The 20,158-nt window shown below is 27.6% G+C and overlaps 1 protein-coding gene across 1 annotated transcript; it reads left to right on the top strand.

Moving 5' to 3' along the window:
• The first annotated feature begins 4,578 nt into the window (after positions 1–4,578).
• Positions 4,579–19,106, top strand: LOC100166955 (linear gramicidin synthase subunit D). Its single transcript, XM_001942582.5, has 21 exons — positions 4,579–4,888; positions 4,960–5,104; positions 5,195–5,455; positions 8,763–8,894; positions 10,378–10,543; positions 10,678–10,802; positions 10,861–10,985; positions 11,095–11,313; positions 11,644–11,846; positions 12,419–12,607; positions 13,497–13,688; positions 13,771–13,906; positions 13,987–14,122; positions 16,187–16,388; positions 17,003–17,279; positions 17,378–17,490; positions 17,558–17,865; positions 18,056–18,300; positions 18,381–18,614; positions 18,685–18,843; positions 18,902–19,106. Exons 1-21 carry the CDS (start codon positions 4,763–4,765, stop codon positions 19,043–19,045), a joined length of 3,837 nt encoding a protein of 1,278 aa, XP_001942617.2. The 5' UTR covers positions 4,579–4,762; the 3' UTR covers positions 19,046–19,106.
• The last annotated feature ends 1,052 nt before the right edge of the window (positions 19,107–20,158 follow it).

The following is a 20,158-nucleotide window of genomic DNA, read 5'->3' as shown; positions in this document are numbered from 1 at the left end:
CAACTACAATATTTAAATAATTATTTATTCATATTCAACGATATTTTTTCATAATTATATGACGGGTATTGCTTGCATAGTTATTTATCTAATAGGAGCATTAATTAATTATTATCATTATTATAAAATAAAACTTTATTCGTTGAGGCAAAAAGTTTAAACATTTAATGTAAGGCCCCTAATATATTGTTACAATGACAGTTGAAAAATATTAAGAATACATATTCACAATTTTTTTTATATTATCATTTAGAATTCGAATTTTGAGAAAATGTATCAAATTTAAACTTTAAACATTATTTTGTAGTTGAAAATTTATAAAATGTTCAACTTTTATGGCAAAAAATTTAAAATTTAAAATTTAAAACAAGGTTCCACGTAAATAGTTTATAATTAATTAATTACTTTATTCACAAATTTACAATATTAACATCGAATATACTTAGTAATATCATAGACAGATAGGCTGACCGTCTTCGCTCAGAATCATTTTTTTTCTTACACATTGATATATATTTATATCATTGAATTCAAATTTAAAACAATCCATTACAGTTACCCACTTGTAACCTACTGTACAGCAGAGCTACACCCACTTGCCCATGCTTTTAGATTCTGAGCGGGACGAGGAAGCTAGTGGTTTTACAATGGTGTTTATTTTTTTTTTATCCTGTATACAAAATTTCTACCAGTCAAGGGGTTCTTTGATTTCAACATATATAGCACAGAAGTATATAGTATTTTTTAGCAAATATTGGTTCAAGATGGTACTTTAGAGAGGTAATTTTTTGATTTTCTCAATAGTTAATTAATGACACGGGAAAAACCATTGATAAATTACGAAAAACTGCTAAAAACGGAATTTTTATTTCTAACACTTTGTTTATAACCATATATAGAAACGAATAAAAAAAAATTCAGTAGATTCAATTTTTATTTATTCATTTTAGTGAGCTCAGAGAGTAATTTATTTAAGAGGGAGAGAGGTTATGCGTAACTTTTAAGAGTGCATAGCCACTCCACTATTGCATCAGCCTCCTTAGTTGAGCTTATGTCTATAATCTATATCCATTGTTCATTATCAAATTAATTTGTAGATATTAGTTAATACTTATAACTTATTAGGTACCTAGGTATAACATTAATATCGTATACATATACATAACTATATATGCGCATCTGGCTATTATTGAATAAACAACTTTTCGGTTTTAAATGCTATAAACGAAATAATATATTAAATAATGCCATAATAATGTTATATTTAATAATAATATCTTTGACCATAGTCACGAGATTTTTTTATTTATATTAAAGTATTTAAAATTAATTATTTACACTAACCACTAACCACAGTAGGGGTCGTGGTCGTGAACGGGTAATAGAATACACGGGTACATGGAGCCCGGGCACGCGGATAAAAATTATATTAAAGCCCGTGTTTTTAATACCCGTGTATATCCGTGCACAATACCCATGTATATTGCATATTAATTCAAAATTCAAAAATACTTTATGTTACGTTATGTATATTCAAATAATTGGTTATTTATTAATAATAAAAATTGTATAGTCTTCAATTCCTTACCTACTTATTATTTAAGTATGTTCTGAATATCTAAAAGTTTTGCTTAAAAAACACAATATAATATGATATGCTCTGTCATATTGAGTTCAGAAAGTGGAGAAATCGTTAAGTTAGAACTGCAAAGTACTAAAATACAATTGTATTTGAGTTGTAAATATATGAGTATTTTAGCTCACGGGTATTTAAATACACGGATATTTAAATACACGGGTATACACGGGTATTTTTATTACACGGACCTTAACCCCGTCTTGCGTAAAAACACGGGTACCCGTGTAGTTCACTACACGTGTAATCGAGACCTCTAAACCACAGGCAACTGACGAAAGCAATACCGGACGAACTTGGAGAGAAACGCTGGTTGAGTTAGATATAATATCATCGGGGAATGTCATTCCGTGGAACTGGAGTGCAGGCGCCTATATATAACCAGACATACTGCACCGGGGACAAAGTGAGGACAACCAGCGGGCTGTCGGACCTGGACGCCACGAGGCCGATCCCGATGGTGGACGCAGTCGGCCTCCTCTGCGGTGACCGGGCCACGACGACGGCTTATGGTTGGTGTACTACAACATAATATGAAGCCAAACAGGCAACAGCCGGCGGATGAGGAGGATGCGAGCTCGACGGCAGATATGGATTAAAAAAAATATGGCGTTCAGCGGCGGCAGTTGTAGAAAATGATCGGGATCAGCCGCCGTCGGAGGACCACAAAGTATATATAGTATCAAGTAATGGAAATGCTGCCCACGTCCGTGAAACCGGCTCGCCCGAAATTCTTGAAGCCGTGTCGCGCTTCTCGGAACTGGCGTCACCGTCAATCTTCTTACCCTTCGATCAGTTTCACCGTCACTTCCAAAAGTTCCTCCTCATCATCATGTCACCATCTCCGCTTTCTAGTGTAAACCGCCCGGCCGACCGCCTCCCTGCCCCCAGAACGAACTCTCGGGCCGGTTTTACAAACGTGGGCAGCATTTCCGTCGTCCGCTTGTTGTAGTGCACCTCGCACCGTCGTAACCTAACCTGCGGGGGTGGCTCGAAAGCCGCCAGGCGTCCTGGTCCAATAGTCCACCGCAAAATGTCCTCTTGTCGTCCTTTGTGCAGTATGTCTATGAGCCTGTCATTCCCTGATTTCTAACCAGCGTTTCTACTCGACGGTTTGTCTGAATCGTCTGGTTAAAAAAAATGTTTTAGATTATAGTTATTATTTATGTTTTAGATTAATAAAGAAAAATGTATGGATTAATATTGATAATTTTTTTTTGTTCATAACTTATAATAATTTATACTTATATAAGTTATAACTAAAATAACTAATATGGCTATTGGCTATGTAAACCGTTACACCGTTAATAATATTATGGTTTGTTCAAAATACAAACCCAATAAACGTGAAGCGAATAGGTATGTGAAAATTGTTTTTAATAAATAAGGTGTTTTTATACACACTCATGCATTGTACAACATACACAATAACAATAGATTGAAAATCAGGAATTGGCGAAATCTTTCAAAATTTGTCTTAAAATACAAAATACAGAATACTATATAGATACCTACACTTGAAAAATGCATGTAAGTGGATGTTGCTCTGCTGTACAATAGGCTGAAAGTGGGTCACGCTGTCACAGTATAATGGTTTGTATTAAATTTGAATTCAATGATATAGTAATATAACCAATATCATTGTTTAGGAAAAACGATTTTTATAGGAGACGGTTTGTCAGTCTGAATATTTTATAATGTTATTATCATCATAATAATCATACATTAAAAATGTAATTTGGTAATAAGAATAATAATATAGTTATAAATTTATAATAGAACATTTTATGTGAAATATTTAAATTTGGTTGTGTAGATTAGTTTTTTAAGGAAATACATAAGTAAATTAAAGTAAACCTTCATAATTTGTAAAAATAGCAGTTGAAAACTATAAAAGATTCATGGCATGATTTTTCTTTATAAATATTTAAAGTTCAAACTTTGACAAAATTCATAAAACCCCAAAAATGTTCAAATTATTTTGTAGTTGGGAATGTATAAAATGTTAAATTTTTATAGCTATTGATTGAAAATTTAAAACAAGGTTTCTCATAAAAAGTTCATCATATCGTGAGTATTGTAACAAAAAATCTAAAAATTAATATACTGGTGGAGTTTTTTTTTTATATAAAAATATTTTAAGTTCAGAATTATTGAACAAAATTAGATACTTAAACAAAAAAAAACGATTTCAGTTATATTTTTTTAATTTAAAAATAATTTTCTTGGGCATTTGAAGGATCTATAGTGTATTATTATTATGTTATAAACACATAATGATGTTTTCAAATGCAATTGTTACAAATTAATTCAATCTACTGTACCTATTACTAAATTTTTATAATATTAAAATAAATTACTTCAATAAGAATAATATCATAAAATATACTTAGTAATATTATAGGCTAACAGACCGTCTTCGCTCAGAATCTTTTTTCGTATACAAAATTGTTATATAATTTAATTCAAATTATTTAACACATCCGTTACAGCAACCCTTCTAGACACTTACTGTACATCAGAGCGGCACCAACTTGCCCACCTTTTTATATTTAAATTTAAATTATAATATATATGTTATGAATCAGGATTTTGAATACTGCAAACACTCAATCTATTAATAATAAAAAAATATATCCAAAATTCTGTAATGTACTCTAATACCAGTTAAACTGCGTATATACACACACACACACCTACAGTCCTACACATTGTATATATTATATATTATAAAATAAGTACAATTACACGAGAAATAGACATAGAAATAGATGTAGACAGGTATAGTGACTAAATCGTGTTAAATGAAGATTACGAAACAAATCACGCCACTTTATTGTATATCAGCATACATATTACTTCCATATTAATTGGTTATAGATAAAAACATGATCATACGGCACCTATATATAAGTATGTAGTATGTACAGAATTGTTTAGTCGTTTAGATGCGGTTACGCTGCAATTTGTTAGTAAACATTCGTTGTATTGGTACCTACGTCGCACGTTGTTGAGAGTTTATTATGTTTACTTCATTCGACACATATTATATATTTAACGTTTAAATTTAAATCTTTATAAACATTTATTATTATTATTTATTAGAATAAAACTTTCTATTTTAAAATGTCAAAAGTTCCTTTAGTAAATATGTCTAATTATGACAAACAAGGGTGTCTCGACGAGATGTTTAAAATTCAAGCAAACGCTACCCCAAATGCAGTTGCCGTAATTAATATTGACGGCTCAATGGTTAGTTCAGTTGATTATACCTAATATAAAGTTGAAATATAATACGTTGAACTGTTTTTTTATCATTTTAGGTAACGTTTAAAGAATTAGATGAAATGACAGATTTATTAGCCGCCAAACTGAGGAGCATTGGTGTTTGCAAAAACTCGATAGTTGGTATCATGATGGAACGTTGTCTTGAGTATACCATTAGTTACATTGCTATTCATAAAGCTGGTACGTACGTCATTATATTATGTGTTTATTATTTATTTGCAAAGGGTTAATACCCAACAATTTATATTCTAAAATCGTATCTATATATAGGGGGTGCATGTTTAATCCTGGAGGTATCGTATCCATTACCACTTCTTCGTTCGGTTTTAGAGGATTCGACTCCCAAAGCAATTCTTACTAAAGAATTCTTTGAAAGTCGATTTGAAGAACAGCAACTGATTTATTTGGATAATGGTTGGTACGATCGTTTGAAGAAATCAGTGGATAAATCACTACTCAAAAAAGAACCAAATGAACTGGATGACTTAGCTATAGTAGTGTTCTCATCTGGTACCACGGGAAAACCAAAGGGTATGTTTGGCCGTAAATGGTGATTATTTTATTATGAATTTTTGATAATTTCAGTATAAAAATAATCTATTCTCTAAGTTCTTTGCATTTATTATTCATATACTTAACTATTTAAGTTGGTTTAAATATATTTAGTACAAAAATTACATTGATAAAAACTAGAAAGTGTTAATATAACTAATTTATATAATATATTTAAAGCATACGTTACATCGTAGTCCATTTAATGACACTCATTATTTAAAATAATGTTTAACATACTTTAAACTTTTAAGTCGATACAAAACAATAATTTAAAAAAAATTATATTTGTTCTAGGTATTTTAGATTCTGAACGGTTGATGAATGTATTCACTTTACAATGATGAGTGTTTTTTATTGTTATTTTTTTGTGTGTGTCTGTGTACACATAAGTAGTTGAAAATATATTTTATTCATTATACATTTGGTTATACATTATAATATTGCGTGAATTAACGAGTGGGTACAAAAACATAATATGATAATAATATAGGTATATAAGCGAAGCGTCTCGAAAATCTGTGAAAACTGCAGACGGACGTGTCTTCAGTAGGTACATCACCTCAGAGACGTCGGCCGACGGTGCCCCCATGACTTAGTTCTAATATAGTAATAGCCAATGGGATTAGGTGAATATAAGTAATTGTTCATTGCCACACCTAAAAAAAAATTAGTTCGACGCCACTGGTTGAACTAATGCTTTGATTTTCAACTTCAGTATCTTTTCCGGTGGTTTGAGCATTGGGGATGTCAAAATTAGGCAGCTTTTAAAAATACCTGGAAAAACAAAAAAAAATTAAGAAAAAAACGGGAGTTCTTACTCAAAATCGGTTTTTGATAAAATCGATTTTGGCTTTTGGTGTAACTCTTAAAAAAATTTTCACCGAATGTTTATATTAGCAATTCCTATGCAAAATACAATTTTTGAATTATTTATAGACATAAGATAATTTTGTGTTTTATTAGTTTTTTTAAACAATTGTCGATAAAATATTTTATGCTTGGTTAAAAAACTTGAAAATACAATACAACGTTCCTCATAAGTTGTTGTTAGTGGAAATCAATTTTTTATGGGTGTGGGATGTCTGAAGTTAAATTTTTGTCAAAATTCATTAAATTCACGAAAATTGTCAAATTATTTGGAGTTAGAAATTCATAAAAATGTTTCTATTTATATCAAAGATTTGAAAATGTAATACAAGATTCCTTTAAGCTTTTCTGCATTTAACATAAAACAATTTTTCCTGAATGTCAAATTAAATTTTTACGAATTTTATTATACATTTAATATTCACCCGTTAATGAACAAATTCTCATCTGATTTTCTTATTTTGTTGTAATTCCAAAACTAATAACCATAGATACTTTATTTAAATTTGCATCAAATATTTATTTTATCATTTCCTATACTAGATAAAATTTTCAAAATATTTTGAGTTGTCTGCAAACATATTTAATGTTCAATTTTTTAGTTTTTTTCTATAAATGTCTATACAATTTGTCTGTTGGTTGAAAAAGCTTGGCCATTTAATACAAGGCTCCTGGCCCACTTGCAAACTACTATACAGCAGACCGACACCCACTCACCCGCTTTTAAATTTAAATTTTTACCTTTTTTATTGACAAAATGCATTTTTAATTTCATATTCCGAAACGGGTTATTATTTAGAGTATTTCGATCTATAAAAATCATATTACGGACAAGATGTTTATATTATTTATAAGTATTTAGAAAATTTACGAATAGTTTAGTACAGGGGTCGGCAACCTTTATAACCATGCGAGCCATATTTGTTTTCTATTTTTTGTCAAGGGCTGCATTAATAAAAAATAAAGGTGAGTTTAATAGCAGTGGCGGGCTGAACTTCAATTTTAAATGACGCATTTTCATAATTATGTACTACTAATTTCAAACGATCATAAAAATTTAATTTGACTTTCTTATAGATATTTTTTGTTTGATAAAGGTAGATAATCTTATAAGGAATCTTGTATTACATTTTCATATCTTAGATTTTAAAAAAAAAAGTTTTATGAATTTCTAACTCGAAATAATTTGCAAATTTTCGTGATTTTTCCATATTTTGTCATTTTTTGAACTTTAAATGCTTATAAAAAAAAAACTGTGACTAACGATTTTTAATATTTTTCATCTGCCTTTGAAACAATATACTAGGAGCTTTCTATTAAATTTTCAAGCTTTTTTGATAAACAAATAAAATTTTATTGATATTTTTAAAAAAAAAACTAAAAAAAAATGAAAACTGACAATGTCCGTAAAGAGCTCAAAATAAGTCAAAATATTTTGAAAATTTTATCGTGTATAGAAAATGGAAATGTAAACATTCAGTCAAAATTTCATGTATCCACGGTAATTTTTTTCAAAGTTACACCAAAAACCAAAATCGATTTTCTCGAAAACAGATTTTGCGTAAAAATTCCCGTTTTTCCTTAATTTTTCTTTTTTTTTTCCCGGCGCTTTTGAAAACTACTGGGAAATTTAAATTTTGACCTCCCCAATACACCAACGATATTCACTTTCTGATTGAACAAGATACTGAAGTTGAAAATCGTAGCATTATTTCGACTACTTATCATGTACACAGACACAAAAAAAATTAAAAATAAAAAATAAAAAAACACACATCATTGTAAAATCAATACAATCATCGTTCCACTCAGAATCTAAAATAAAAAACACACATCATTGTAAAATCAATACATTCATTGTTCGACTCAGAATCTAAAATATAGTACTTTGGAAATAAATTTTAAAAATTATTAATAACAAAAAATAGTAAAAATATGATTTCCTAGAAAAATGTTGTATTTTAATGACTTCAAATTATTGTAATTACTTACTTATTTTTTTAAAAACGTTAATATTTTTTGAATAAATGAGTGCCATACATTAGATGGATTGCCCGGTATATATTTTGTATAATAGGTTTTTCAATATTTAGTTTAGACTTAAGACACCAATTGGTGTATACATGTATCTATTACTGTATTAGAACAACTATGAGTATAAACTAATCGATAACTTTAATTGGTTACCGACTTTAAAAAATATGGAAATATAAAAATAAAAAAACTACTATCTAGATTACATTTCTTTAGTAAATGTGGTAGTTGGTTATAGGTATTTACCTAATATTTTTGAAAACAGTTTTGCTACGAAATCAAAATGTGGTGAGGTATTTTTTTTCAGGGTTTCACTAAGTAGGTACTAAATAGTAATTTACTTATAATATACTATATAAAAATGTAAAATTCAATTGTAAAGGTATTCAATGTCCTCATCGCGGGGCTGTATATTCATTTACATGGAGACATAAAGCGTATCCTTACGTGGCTGATGACAGAGAAGCTTGTAACGTATTTTTCATATGGGAAATGATAAGACCATTACTTAAAGGTAAATACACTTTTATATTAATTAAATGGTATAGATTGGCGGTACTTTTAAATAATATTATTTTCATCAGACGATTAAGATCAATAAAATAATTATTATTACCTATTTCTATTATAATAACTTACAAATAAGTTATTAACACTATAATTAAACAATATATAATTAATATTATTATCATTCATATTAACCTTAGACCTTAGTCAGCTATCATATCATTAATATTGTTAATATAATTGTATAATAATATCTATAATAACTAATAGGTAGCACTCGATATGCTGAAACATATTTGAACTACTAAAAAAAAAAACCATTATAATAATTAATAATAAATATTAATCATTAAACAGCTAGGTTATGTATGATGTATTATTATTTATTACTATAGGTATGTTATTATTATATTTACCTAGGTGTAAATTGTAAAATATAAATGCATATTTCCAATTAAATATTTTTAAATATAATACATTTATAAATGAGTAATTTATAAAGCATAAAGAGAAATATATTTTTTTTGTCATATTATTACCTCTACTATGAATAATTTTATAATTTTAGAAATTAGCTTACTAATTAAATAGTTAATAGTTATATTTGTTATATTTTTATTTTATATATATAATACTACCTATCTGAATATCCTGGTTTCGACCTTGTGCAGTTTTTTTTTTAACAATTCTAGCAAGTATAAGTGTATGGGTGTATCTTGATTTAAGTGTATCTCAGTTTTAGTGTACCTTTGTTCACTGACAAATCAGCGTCAGTGTACCTAGCTTTGTGAAATAATTTAACATAGATGGGCAACCACAAGTCGTGGATTGTATTCAATACTTAGCAGTTAGCATATTTTTTACGTGGTTTAAACTACTTACCCTTTAAAATATACTTACTACCTAAATATACCTACTTACCCAAAAAGAATCTATGAGATTTTCGTCAAATTCAATTGAGTAGTTTTTGTCTTTCGAGTATATAAGCCATACACATACGTTTGGTTTTAAGTTATAGTTTCTTCATTCGGTGCCATAAGCGTGGCAATTTGATGCATGATTGTAATTGATCTGCGACTGCCCTAGTAACCAATGCCAACCATTTGACATTTATAAAAAAAAAAAATTCAATTTCCATCGTGAATCTCAAGATCCCTGTTTGACCAACTCTTTAAAATGTGAATATCGGAAAATCCTTTCTTATTGAACATGTAGATCATTAGAGGAACCACTATTCTAAATTGTAAGTTCTTACGTTTTGTAGTTTTAGAGTTTTAGCGATGAATGAATGAATGAGTGGTATTTGGCTTATATATATACCTATGTATATAGATTATATATAGAATTTCTGAATTCAATAGTATATATTTTATGTTTGTTTTTAATAACTGTGTAATGTGTATATAGTACTGTAACATATGTTGATGGTTGACTTTATTTATTATATTGTCTAATATATTACAATTTATAATATACGCATATATTTATAGGAATTCCTTTGTATATAATTCCTGATGATGCTATTTATGATCCTCCAAGATTATTGGAGTTTCTACGGAAAAATAAAATAACAAGAATGTTATTCACACCATCCCTTTTACAATCAGTCCTAGATTACAAGGGTATAAATGTACCTGAAGGTTTCCAAACACTTAGGTAAGTAAAATAATTAATTCAATATTAATAGACCATAATATTTAAAATTTATTAATACTCAATATATTAAAATGTTTCTTTACATAAATTCTTTCTAAATTAAAAGTTTTATTAATTTATTGCATATTTGTCAGACAAATTTGGATATGTGGGGAAGTAATGACATCATCTTTAAGAGACAGAATGGAAAAAATTGTTCCGTGGGTCAAAATGTTTAATTTTTTTAGTGTATCTGAATGCCATGACGTGACTTGTGCTGGTAAATATATAATTAATTAATTATTTTTACTTATTATTTATTATTTAAAATTGTATAGATGTTTCAAAAGCAAGTGACTTAGGACAAAGCAAATTTGTTCCCGTCGGTGCACCATTTCCTGGTGTTCATGTATTAATAATGGACAACGAATACAATGTAAAAAGTATAGGAATATCAGGCGAGGTAAAATTATATGTTATTCGATTGGTTATTGTTTTTTATTACTTTTTTGAGTAAACATAGACAAATATTAACCACTTTAATGTAATTCATCTTATTTAATTGTATATAGATATACGTCGGAGGACCAACACTTGCAATCGGATATTTAAATCGCCCAGAATTAACCGCTTTAAGATTTATTAAACGACCCAGTACAGTACCAAAAGAATTTGGTGATCGGTTATACAAAACCGGCGATTGGGGTTATTTAAGAACTGATGGAAGTTTAGAGATTAGTGGACGATGTGATACTATGGTTAAAATTAGAGGCTATACTGTTGAACTACAGGTTAGTTTATAGCATATAAATTATATACTGTCATAATGCATTCAACGACTATACAGGGTATACAGACTACAGATATAAATATTATAACAATGATTATAGGTACGTCATAAAATATAAAATCAAATCTATTGAGGTTCTTTCTCCAAAAAAATTGTTATGATGCTTTTGTTGTTTAACCTTAATAATATATGCGATAAGTAATTATTGTCCAATCTAAAGAAATATCTACGTCTATCATTATATAGACTGTAGTCACTACTCACTCAATGCTTTATAATATATAAATATATTTATTAATAATTGGTTTACCTACATAATTTATTTGTATAGGCTATCGAAGCTACTATTTTAAGTGAGCCTGAAGTAAATTCCGTGTGTGTTTTATCCATTGGAGAAGAAGGCACTGACAAGTATTTAATAGGATACGTTGTATTAGAAGCTGAAGCAAATTTATCGGCATCGTCATTAAAACAAAGATTGAAGCTTAAATTACCATTTTACATGGTTCCGCCATTTTTCTTCTTTTTGGATAGGTTTGTATAAAATATCATATTATTATATGGACAACTCGTGCCAATTGTTATTATTTTATTATTTTTATAGCTAATAAGCAATAGATTAAAAATTATTTATTATAGATGATTATTGGTTTATAGTATTGTTAGGTAGGTAATTTTAACAAGTTTTTTTTAGTGTACAAATTTAGGTGTGTCTTAAACTCACGGCCCACGGGTATGGTAAAATAAATCAAAAACTTACAATCAAAACTTTATGCCTAAACGAAAACGATAAACAATATTATCTAAGTAGGTACTAAACGATTACATTTGACTATCACTTATCAATGTTACCTACCTATAATATGGGTATACATAATATTAATGGTCATAATAATAATCTTAATCCGTCTTTAGTATTAAATACCTACCTATTAACATAGTAATATTATTATTAATTAATATTTAATAATTATAGAATACTTTTAAATATTTAAATATTACAATAACATAAATAATTATATTAGGTAAGTAGGTATATAAGTTATAATTTATAACAAAATTAAATAGTACCAATAAAGTGATGTTTAATTATAACTTAATTGTAGATTGCCAGTTGTGGAAGCTTCTGGTAAATTAGATAAATCAGTTTTACCGAAAATTATCTTGGATGAAGCAAATGGTATTTTAGTTGAAAACTTTAAAACGCAAACTGAAAAAACAGTGGGTACCATATTTTGTAAGGCTCTAAAAACGTACAGTCTTGATGTTGAAGACAATTTTTTCGAGAATGGCGGGTAAGTAGAAAATAATCTATTAGTTTAACACTATTTTATATATTTTGTACACTACGCTAGTATTACTCTACAAGATTATAGTTTGAACATCTATATACAATATACATAACATCAAAATTTAAGTTTCAAAGGTGTTAGTTTTGTGATATTGTTATCACGTTAAAAACATATATTAGGTACCTATTTTAAATTCTCAACAAACTTACAAATTATTAATCAATGTGCAGAAATTCCAAGTTTCTTTTCGTCAATTGACTACATTAAAGTAAAATTAAAACCTACACCAACATACAATACTTGTATTTTACAATTTATCTAAAAACCATGCTAGGCTAGGAAGCAAATTTTTGAATACCTACGTGGCTACGTAAGTACCTATTTTTAATTATGATATCTCTATACAGTGGTACAATATTATACTATACAGAAAGTAATTAGTGTCATATCTACTATCTAGTGGTATCTATACGGCATATTATTTTAAATTGTAAAATCTATAGACTATATAAGCAACTATAACTCCACTACCCATGCGTTTGTTGTCTCGTTTTACAAACGTACAAGATAGCAAATGTCACTGTCTCTACTCTCTAATCTCCATCTCATTCTTGAGCATGTCCCTATTAAATATTAATTGATAATAAGATAAATAAGTAGATGACAATTTGTGCAATTACCACAGATTATAAGATCTACTTATTTTAGGACATACTGACATGTCTAGGACATAGGTATATTCATACTATTTATAGAAAAAAGAATATTAGTAGGTACCTACTAGGCAATACATTTATTATTTTATTCCTACAATAATACTATATTGTAATTTGTGAAAATGTATTAAACTTCTGTCATATTGTTTTTTATTGATTTTAATTTTTAATTTTAGGCATTCATTATTAGCAGCTAGTGTAATTGGCGAATTAAATTGTACATTTGGAACTCAATTTCGTGTACATGATCTATTTCTAAACCCCAATGTTAAAGCAATGGCATCGTTATTAGATCAAAACATATCATCTGCATCACATGAAATTAACTTGATGGAGGAACTAAATAATCTTGTTAATGACTTTACTATGTAATGGATATAGATTCTTGATTAGATATAAGTACCTAATAAAGTAATAACATTTCATAACAAACATTATGTATATTTCTAGTTCAGATAAAATGATTAGATGGTTTTGGAGAGCTGTAAATCTAAATAAAAATAAATTCACTAATGGTAATGTACTCCTTACTGGGGCAACAGGATTTGTTGGTGCGTTTATTTTGCAAAAGTTATTGCAAACTCAAGTAATTATTATCTATATACTAATATTTATTTATTCCTCTATTTCTACTACTGCCTATTAAATAAAATATGTTTTTTCTAGGTAAACATATTTTGTTTGATAAGGGATTCTGCAGAATACAAACCTTTGGAAAAGCTTGAGCAGACAATGAAACGGTATAATTTAAGTGTCGGTTCTTCAAGTGGCCCATTTTATTCTAAAGTTATTGTCTTAAAAGGTACCTAACAATATACATTTTAAATTAAAGATTTGTGAAAGATACTATAGATACATGCAGGGCCTCCACTAGGCAGGGAAGTTTGTTAAACCTGGAGTACAGGAGCTTAGCTATTTTAGGGGCCCGTTGAAATTAATTTGTAATTATTGAAATGTTGATAGGTAAACTTATTTTATAAAAAAAAAATATTTAACATTTTGCTATCTTAAGCAGCAGGTTAATCATTGATTACTAAAAAATTACAATGGAACACCTGTATGGCTGTATCGTTTGTAATGGGTTGTATTTTATTATTGAAAGTTTTGTATACGGGACCTCAAAAACATTTAGTAGATGGGGCCAAAACTCAATGTGTGGGGATTGGCCGCCTGGGTACATACTAAATTTCTACTTATACTCATATTTAGATATTACTTTTTTTCGATTTTTTTTTTTAACCATAAATTATTATACAGTTACATACTTACATGATAATTTAATCATATCTATATTTAATTGGGCATTAGGGTAGGTACCTAATGTACTAATGGTATTCTGTTATTACAGAATAGAGATATAATAAATTTTTATTAGGTATTATTTATTATAACTAATAATAATGAGACATCATTTAAAGATATTATAATAATAAAATTATAAAATTATTATAGTAGGTATACCTAAAACTAAATGAATAGTTATAATATTATCATTAGGGAGTAGATATAATTTGAGTTACCTAATCCTAACGTTAATCAAATCATCAAGGGTTATTACAATTGTTGATAAATATATGTATTTATCTTATAATTGACAAGTTAAGACATTGTAAGCAATGCCAGATTCAGATATAATTTTTCCTAAGGCCGGTTTCATTCCCACTATAAATACTGCCTCTAAAATATAAATGATAATCTATACAATAGACATACAGCGAGTGTGGGTAATAACGTAGCAAAAGTTACTTTGTTTGTTACGCGTTACGTAATTTCACTAGAATTATTTCCAAGTAACAAAAATATAATGGATTACCTTAGATAGGTAATTTCTATAGTATAACACGTTACAGTTTCAAATTATTTAGTACCTACCTATTTCAAATTGAAAAAAAAACTAAAAATATTATCTCCATGTGAAAACAAATTTTTCTTCAATGATGAAGTTGTTGAAGAACCATATCCAGAAATTTAACGATTTATGAAAGTTCCTTTTACATCTGATCTCACAGTTTTAAATTCAATGACGTTAGTCAAGAATATTTTTATTAAATACAACACAGCTTTACCATATAGTGCTTTTGTTGAGCGATTATTTAGTGTTGCAGGGGACATTTGTTCTAAAAAAAGATCACATATGAGCAATAACAACTGAAGGTATTCTATTATGTAAAGTTAATTTAAAAAACAAATAAATAATAACATATTGTATTCTAAAAATTAATGAAATAAAGAAAAAGTTTTAATTAATTTAGGTACCTATTTATTTAATTTGTGAGTTTATGACATAAATACATAATAATATAATAATAATTAATTACTATTGATAAGTACAATTATAAAGAACTATTTTTTATATTTTTTTGTACATCTTTTTAAAATTATACCTTTTTACTATAAGTAGTGTATATACTTACATTATTATTTGACGAATGATAATTGCTAAGAATTTTTTTTTGTAACGAGGAAGTAATGTAATTACTTTTCTATTTGAAAAGTAAAGTAATTTCATTACAATTTTATGTGCATAATGAGTTAAGTAACTTCATTACATTGATCTCTAATGAGTAGAGTAACTTAATTACTTTTTAAAAGTAACTTACCCAACACTGCATACATCATACTTTATGATTCATAAACATTGTATGCTTATTAGATTAATAAACATACATCATACATGAGTAGGTTGTAGAATGTAGACATAATATACATAATATTATATAATACACAAATATATAATATAACTAGGTTCTACTTTAAGTTAAAATTCTACATTATGTATAAAGTTGGAGTAGTTAAACCTTGTATCCATATATAATAATATATTATATATTTTATAAATTATCTAAACAGTTTATCTATGTTTTAGGTGATGTGTCTTTAGTACATTTTGGAATGTCAGATGATGACTATGAAGCACTATGTTTTGATATTGACTATGTTATACATGCAGCTGCTCAGGTTAATTTATTATATCCATTTGGAGCATTGTATACAAATAATGTCATAGGTACCAAAAATATAATACAATTTTGTACGGATGGTAAAATTAAACCATTGCACCATATTAGGTCAGTAAAAAGTGGTCAATATTGATATTATTTATTTTTTATTGTTTAACAATTTTAAAATAATATTCAGTTAATAAATAAGATGGGTTTTGTATCATTTATTTAATCTTAATTCACCCTCAGAGAAAATTAAAATTAAAAACACAATTTAAACAGCTTATTTTGTATTAGATTCAGATCCTATCGCAATATTATAGCTTTTGCCTATACTCTATATGTTACTAAGTACCTTAGCTATGCTTTTCTATACAGCTATACCTAACTATAACACTTTAAACTATAATAAACCTTTCAAAAACACTGTCTTGTATGAAAATTATGGGTATTTAAACTATTATAGTGTACTTGAATACTGCAACTAGATAGCAAGTCGATGAAATAAAGTCGTATTGATTGAGCTGATTATTATTATTTATTTATAATAGAAAATACTTATTTTAATAAAATACATATTACTGTTTACAAAAATATTAAAAAAACCACAGTAAGATTATAACAAAAGTTTAAAACATTAATGATAAGACATATGTAAATAACCACAATATTTAAAATAATGCTAAAAATTATAATATAATATTAAAACATGAAAAAATGTTTATCTGCCACATTTTCAGCTCATCGGCTGTTTTTCCTCAAGGGCTTAAGGATATTTCAGAGAATGATAACCCTGAAAACTGGGCACCATTGCTCAAAAATGGTTATGGGCAAACTAAGTGGCTGGCTGAACAGTTAATTTTGAATGCTATTAAAAAAGGATTACCAGCATCAATATTTAGATGTGGAAACATAAGTGGAAGTAGATTGGTATCTAGCTGGAACTTGGCAGATTTTACTTTATTTATAATACAAGGCGTATTATATACGAATGCATATCCTGACATAAGCTGGGAGGTAAGTATTATAATAAGCATAGGGTATTAAAATATTATTATGATACAAGAGGATAAATTATAAAACAAACAATTTATAATATGCTAAATTATTTACAGATTGAACTAACACCTGTTGATTTTGTTGCAAATACTATTGTGGAACTGACACAGAATATAAATGACTCATCAGGAAAAATCTACCATTTAGTTAATGACACGTTGAATTCAAAGTAGGTATTACGTTTTGAAATCGTAAATGGTAATTATATGAATAATATATTATTGGTATTTTCATAGACATTTATGGGAAGTAATGAAGGACGTTGGATACAGTTTAGAATGCGTATCTTACAAAAAATGGACGGAAATAATTGAAAAAAATTCAATTCTTCAACCTCAATTAGCTTCACTCTCTTATTTATTAAATTCTACTGTGGAAGATAATAATTATTTTCAGAATCAATCAACAGTGAAAAAAATAAACGTTGAATCGTATTTAGCTTCTGCCAATTTAAAGTATCCAAATTTAGACAGTAATGAATGCCATAGAATATTGAAAACATTAGCCGATTTGAATTTAATTCCACAAATGGCCATAACCAAAGGTAATTTAAATTTATAATATTAACAATGTAGGATGGTTTTATAAAAACAATTATTTTAAATCTTTTGTCTGGACTAAAAAAAATAAATAATTTATATTTACATTCTTCATTAGTTAAGTACGTATTTAGTAAAGTAAAAATAACCTAATGTATTATATGATTCACACAGTATACCTATTTTTTTTTTTAGGTTCGGAGAAATCATTACTAACACAGTCATTGCCTTTAAAGTCAAAAGTTGTATTTATTACTGGAGCTTCTTCGGGAATCGGTTACGAAATAACTAAAAGCCTGGCATTAGCTGGAGCTATAGTGATTCCAACAGGAAGACGAATTCATCGTCTGATGGAATTAAAAAATAAGATATATTCATTAGGTGTGACTAACAAAAACACTGTTTTTCCATATGAAATGGATGTTACTAATCCGATTAATGTAAATTTAATTATTTAGTTTATATATTGCTTTATGAACTAATGTTATAGCTGTTATATATAATATATAAATAAAATTAGGTAAGAACAGTGGTTAGAAATGTTGAAGAATCAATTGGCCCAATCGATATAATGATTATAAATGCAGGAGTAATGTTTTATACAACATTTGATAAATGTAAATTAGACGAATGGGATGAAATGGTACGAGTGAATTGTAATGGTATGTTAAATTGTCTTGGAGCTGTTCTTCCTACCATGACATTAAGAAATTCTGGCCATGTTGTAAATATAACATCAAACGCTGGTCGAAGAGTAAGTAGTAAACTCAGAACTTGTATAGTTAGCTTTATATGTAAATCAAAAAATTTATGATATTTTAAAGTCATTTCCAGGTTTAGGGGTATACTCGGGAACAAAATTTTTCATGGAGGGCATAGCTAGTGCACTAAGAACTGAGATGACTGAGCACAATGTAAAAGTCACCTGCATTCAACCTGGAGACGTTAAAACTGAATTATTACATAGAACTAGTGATTATGAGGTAAAAATAGTTTCCTGTATTATTTTGATACAATAATGATATTGTTTTATAAATTTAGGCTTTAAATCGATATGACTGCAGCTCTAATAATGAAATTCTCGAGCCATCAAATATCGCAGAAGCTGTATTATTTGCAGTTAAACAACCATTATTTTGTGCTGTCAATGAAATTCTAATCGAACCAAAAATGCTACCAATTTAAATATTTGATATCTCAATTCCATATTGTACAAAAAAAAAGAATTAAATGTATCCTATTTTTATATTATTTTATTTTTATTTTTAATGAAATAAATTAACCTTATAAAAAATTTAAAAACTTCAACATAATTACCAATCATTTTTATAAAAGATGAGAAAAAGGACTACAATATGATCACTCTAGTTGAGTGTACCTAATAACTATTTATAAAAAATATGAATTTAGAGTTTAGATATTAGTGGAATTATATAATTATTCTTAAAATGGTGGGCAAATACGATATAACAAAAAGGTGGATAAGTGGATGTCACTCTGCTGTACAGTAGGTTAAAATTGGGTCACTGTTATGAATGGTGTTAAATTTGAATTTAATGATATAATATAATTTTATAAGAAACACGATACTGAGCGAAGACGGTCAGTCAGCTTATGATATTACTAAGTAATATATTTGATGATATTATTGTGAATAAAGTAATTTTTATATAACCTATTTACGTGGAACCTTGTTTTAAATTTTCAATGTTTACATATAAAAGTTGAACACTTTATACATTTTAAGCTACAAAATAACTTCTAAATTTTAAATTTGATACATTTTGTCAAAATTTGAACTTAAAATAATGAATGCTTATAAAAAAAAATTATATCTGTATTTTTAATATTTTTCAATGCTATTGTAGCAATATATCAGGAGCCTTGTATTAAATTTTCATGCATTTTTACTCAACAAATAAAATTTTATTGACAATTGGTAGAAAAAAAAACTAAAAATGTCCGTTAACAGTTCAAGGCAAATCAATATTTTTTGAAAATTTTATCGTGTATAGAAAATGCTAATATTAACTACCAGTGAAACTTTCATATTATATCTACGGTAATTTGTTTTAGAGTTATGTACACCGAAAATCAAAATCGATTTTGCGTAAAGTTCTCGTCTTTTCTTATTTTTTCTTTTTCTTTTTCTTTGCGCTTTCGAAAACTATTAGGAATTTTTTACTTTTGAACCCCAAAAGTACCAACTAGATTCACTTTCCTATCAGAAAAGATACTGTTGAAGAAAATCTAAGCCATTTTACTGTCCTAAAAGTGATGATAGACACAAAAAAAAAT

This window comes from Acyrthosiphon pisum, chromosome A2 (assembly GCF_005508785.2).
Source record: "Acyrthosiphon pisum isolate AL4f chromosome A2, pea_aphid_22Mar2018_4r6ur, whole genome shotgun sequence".
NCBI classification, from domain to species: domain Eukaryota; kingdom Metazoa; phylum Arthropoda; class Insecta; order Hemiptera; family Aphididae; genus Acyrthosiphon; species Acyrthosiphon pisum.
Note: the sequence above shows the minus strand (reverse complement) of the source record. Positions and strands in the feature narration are given on the sequence as shown.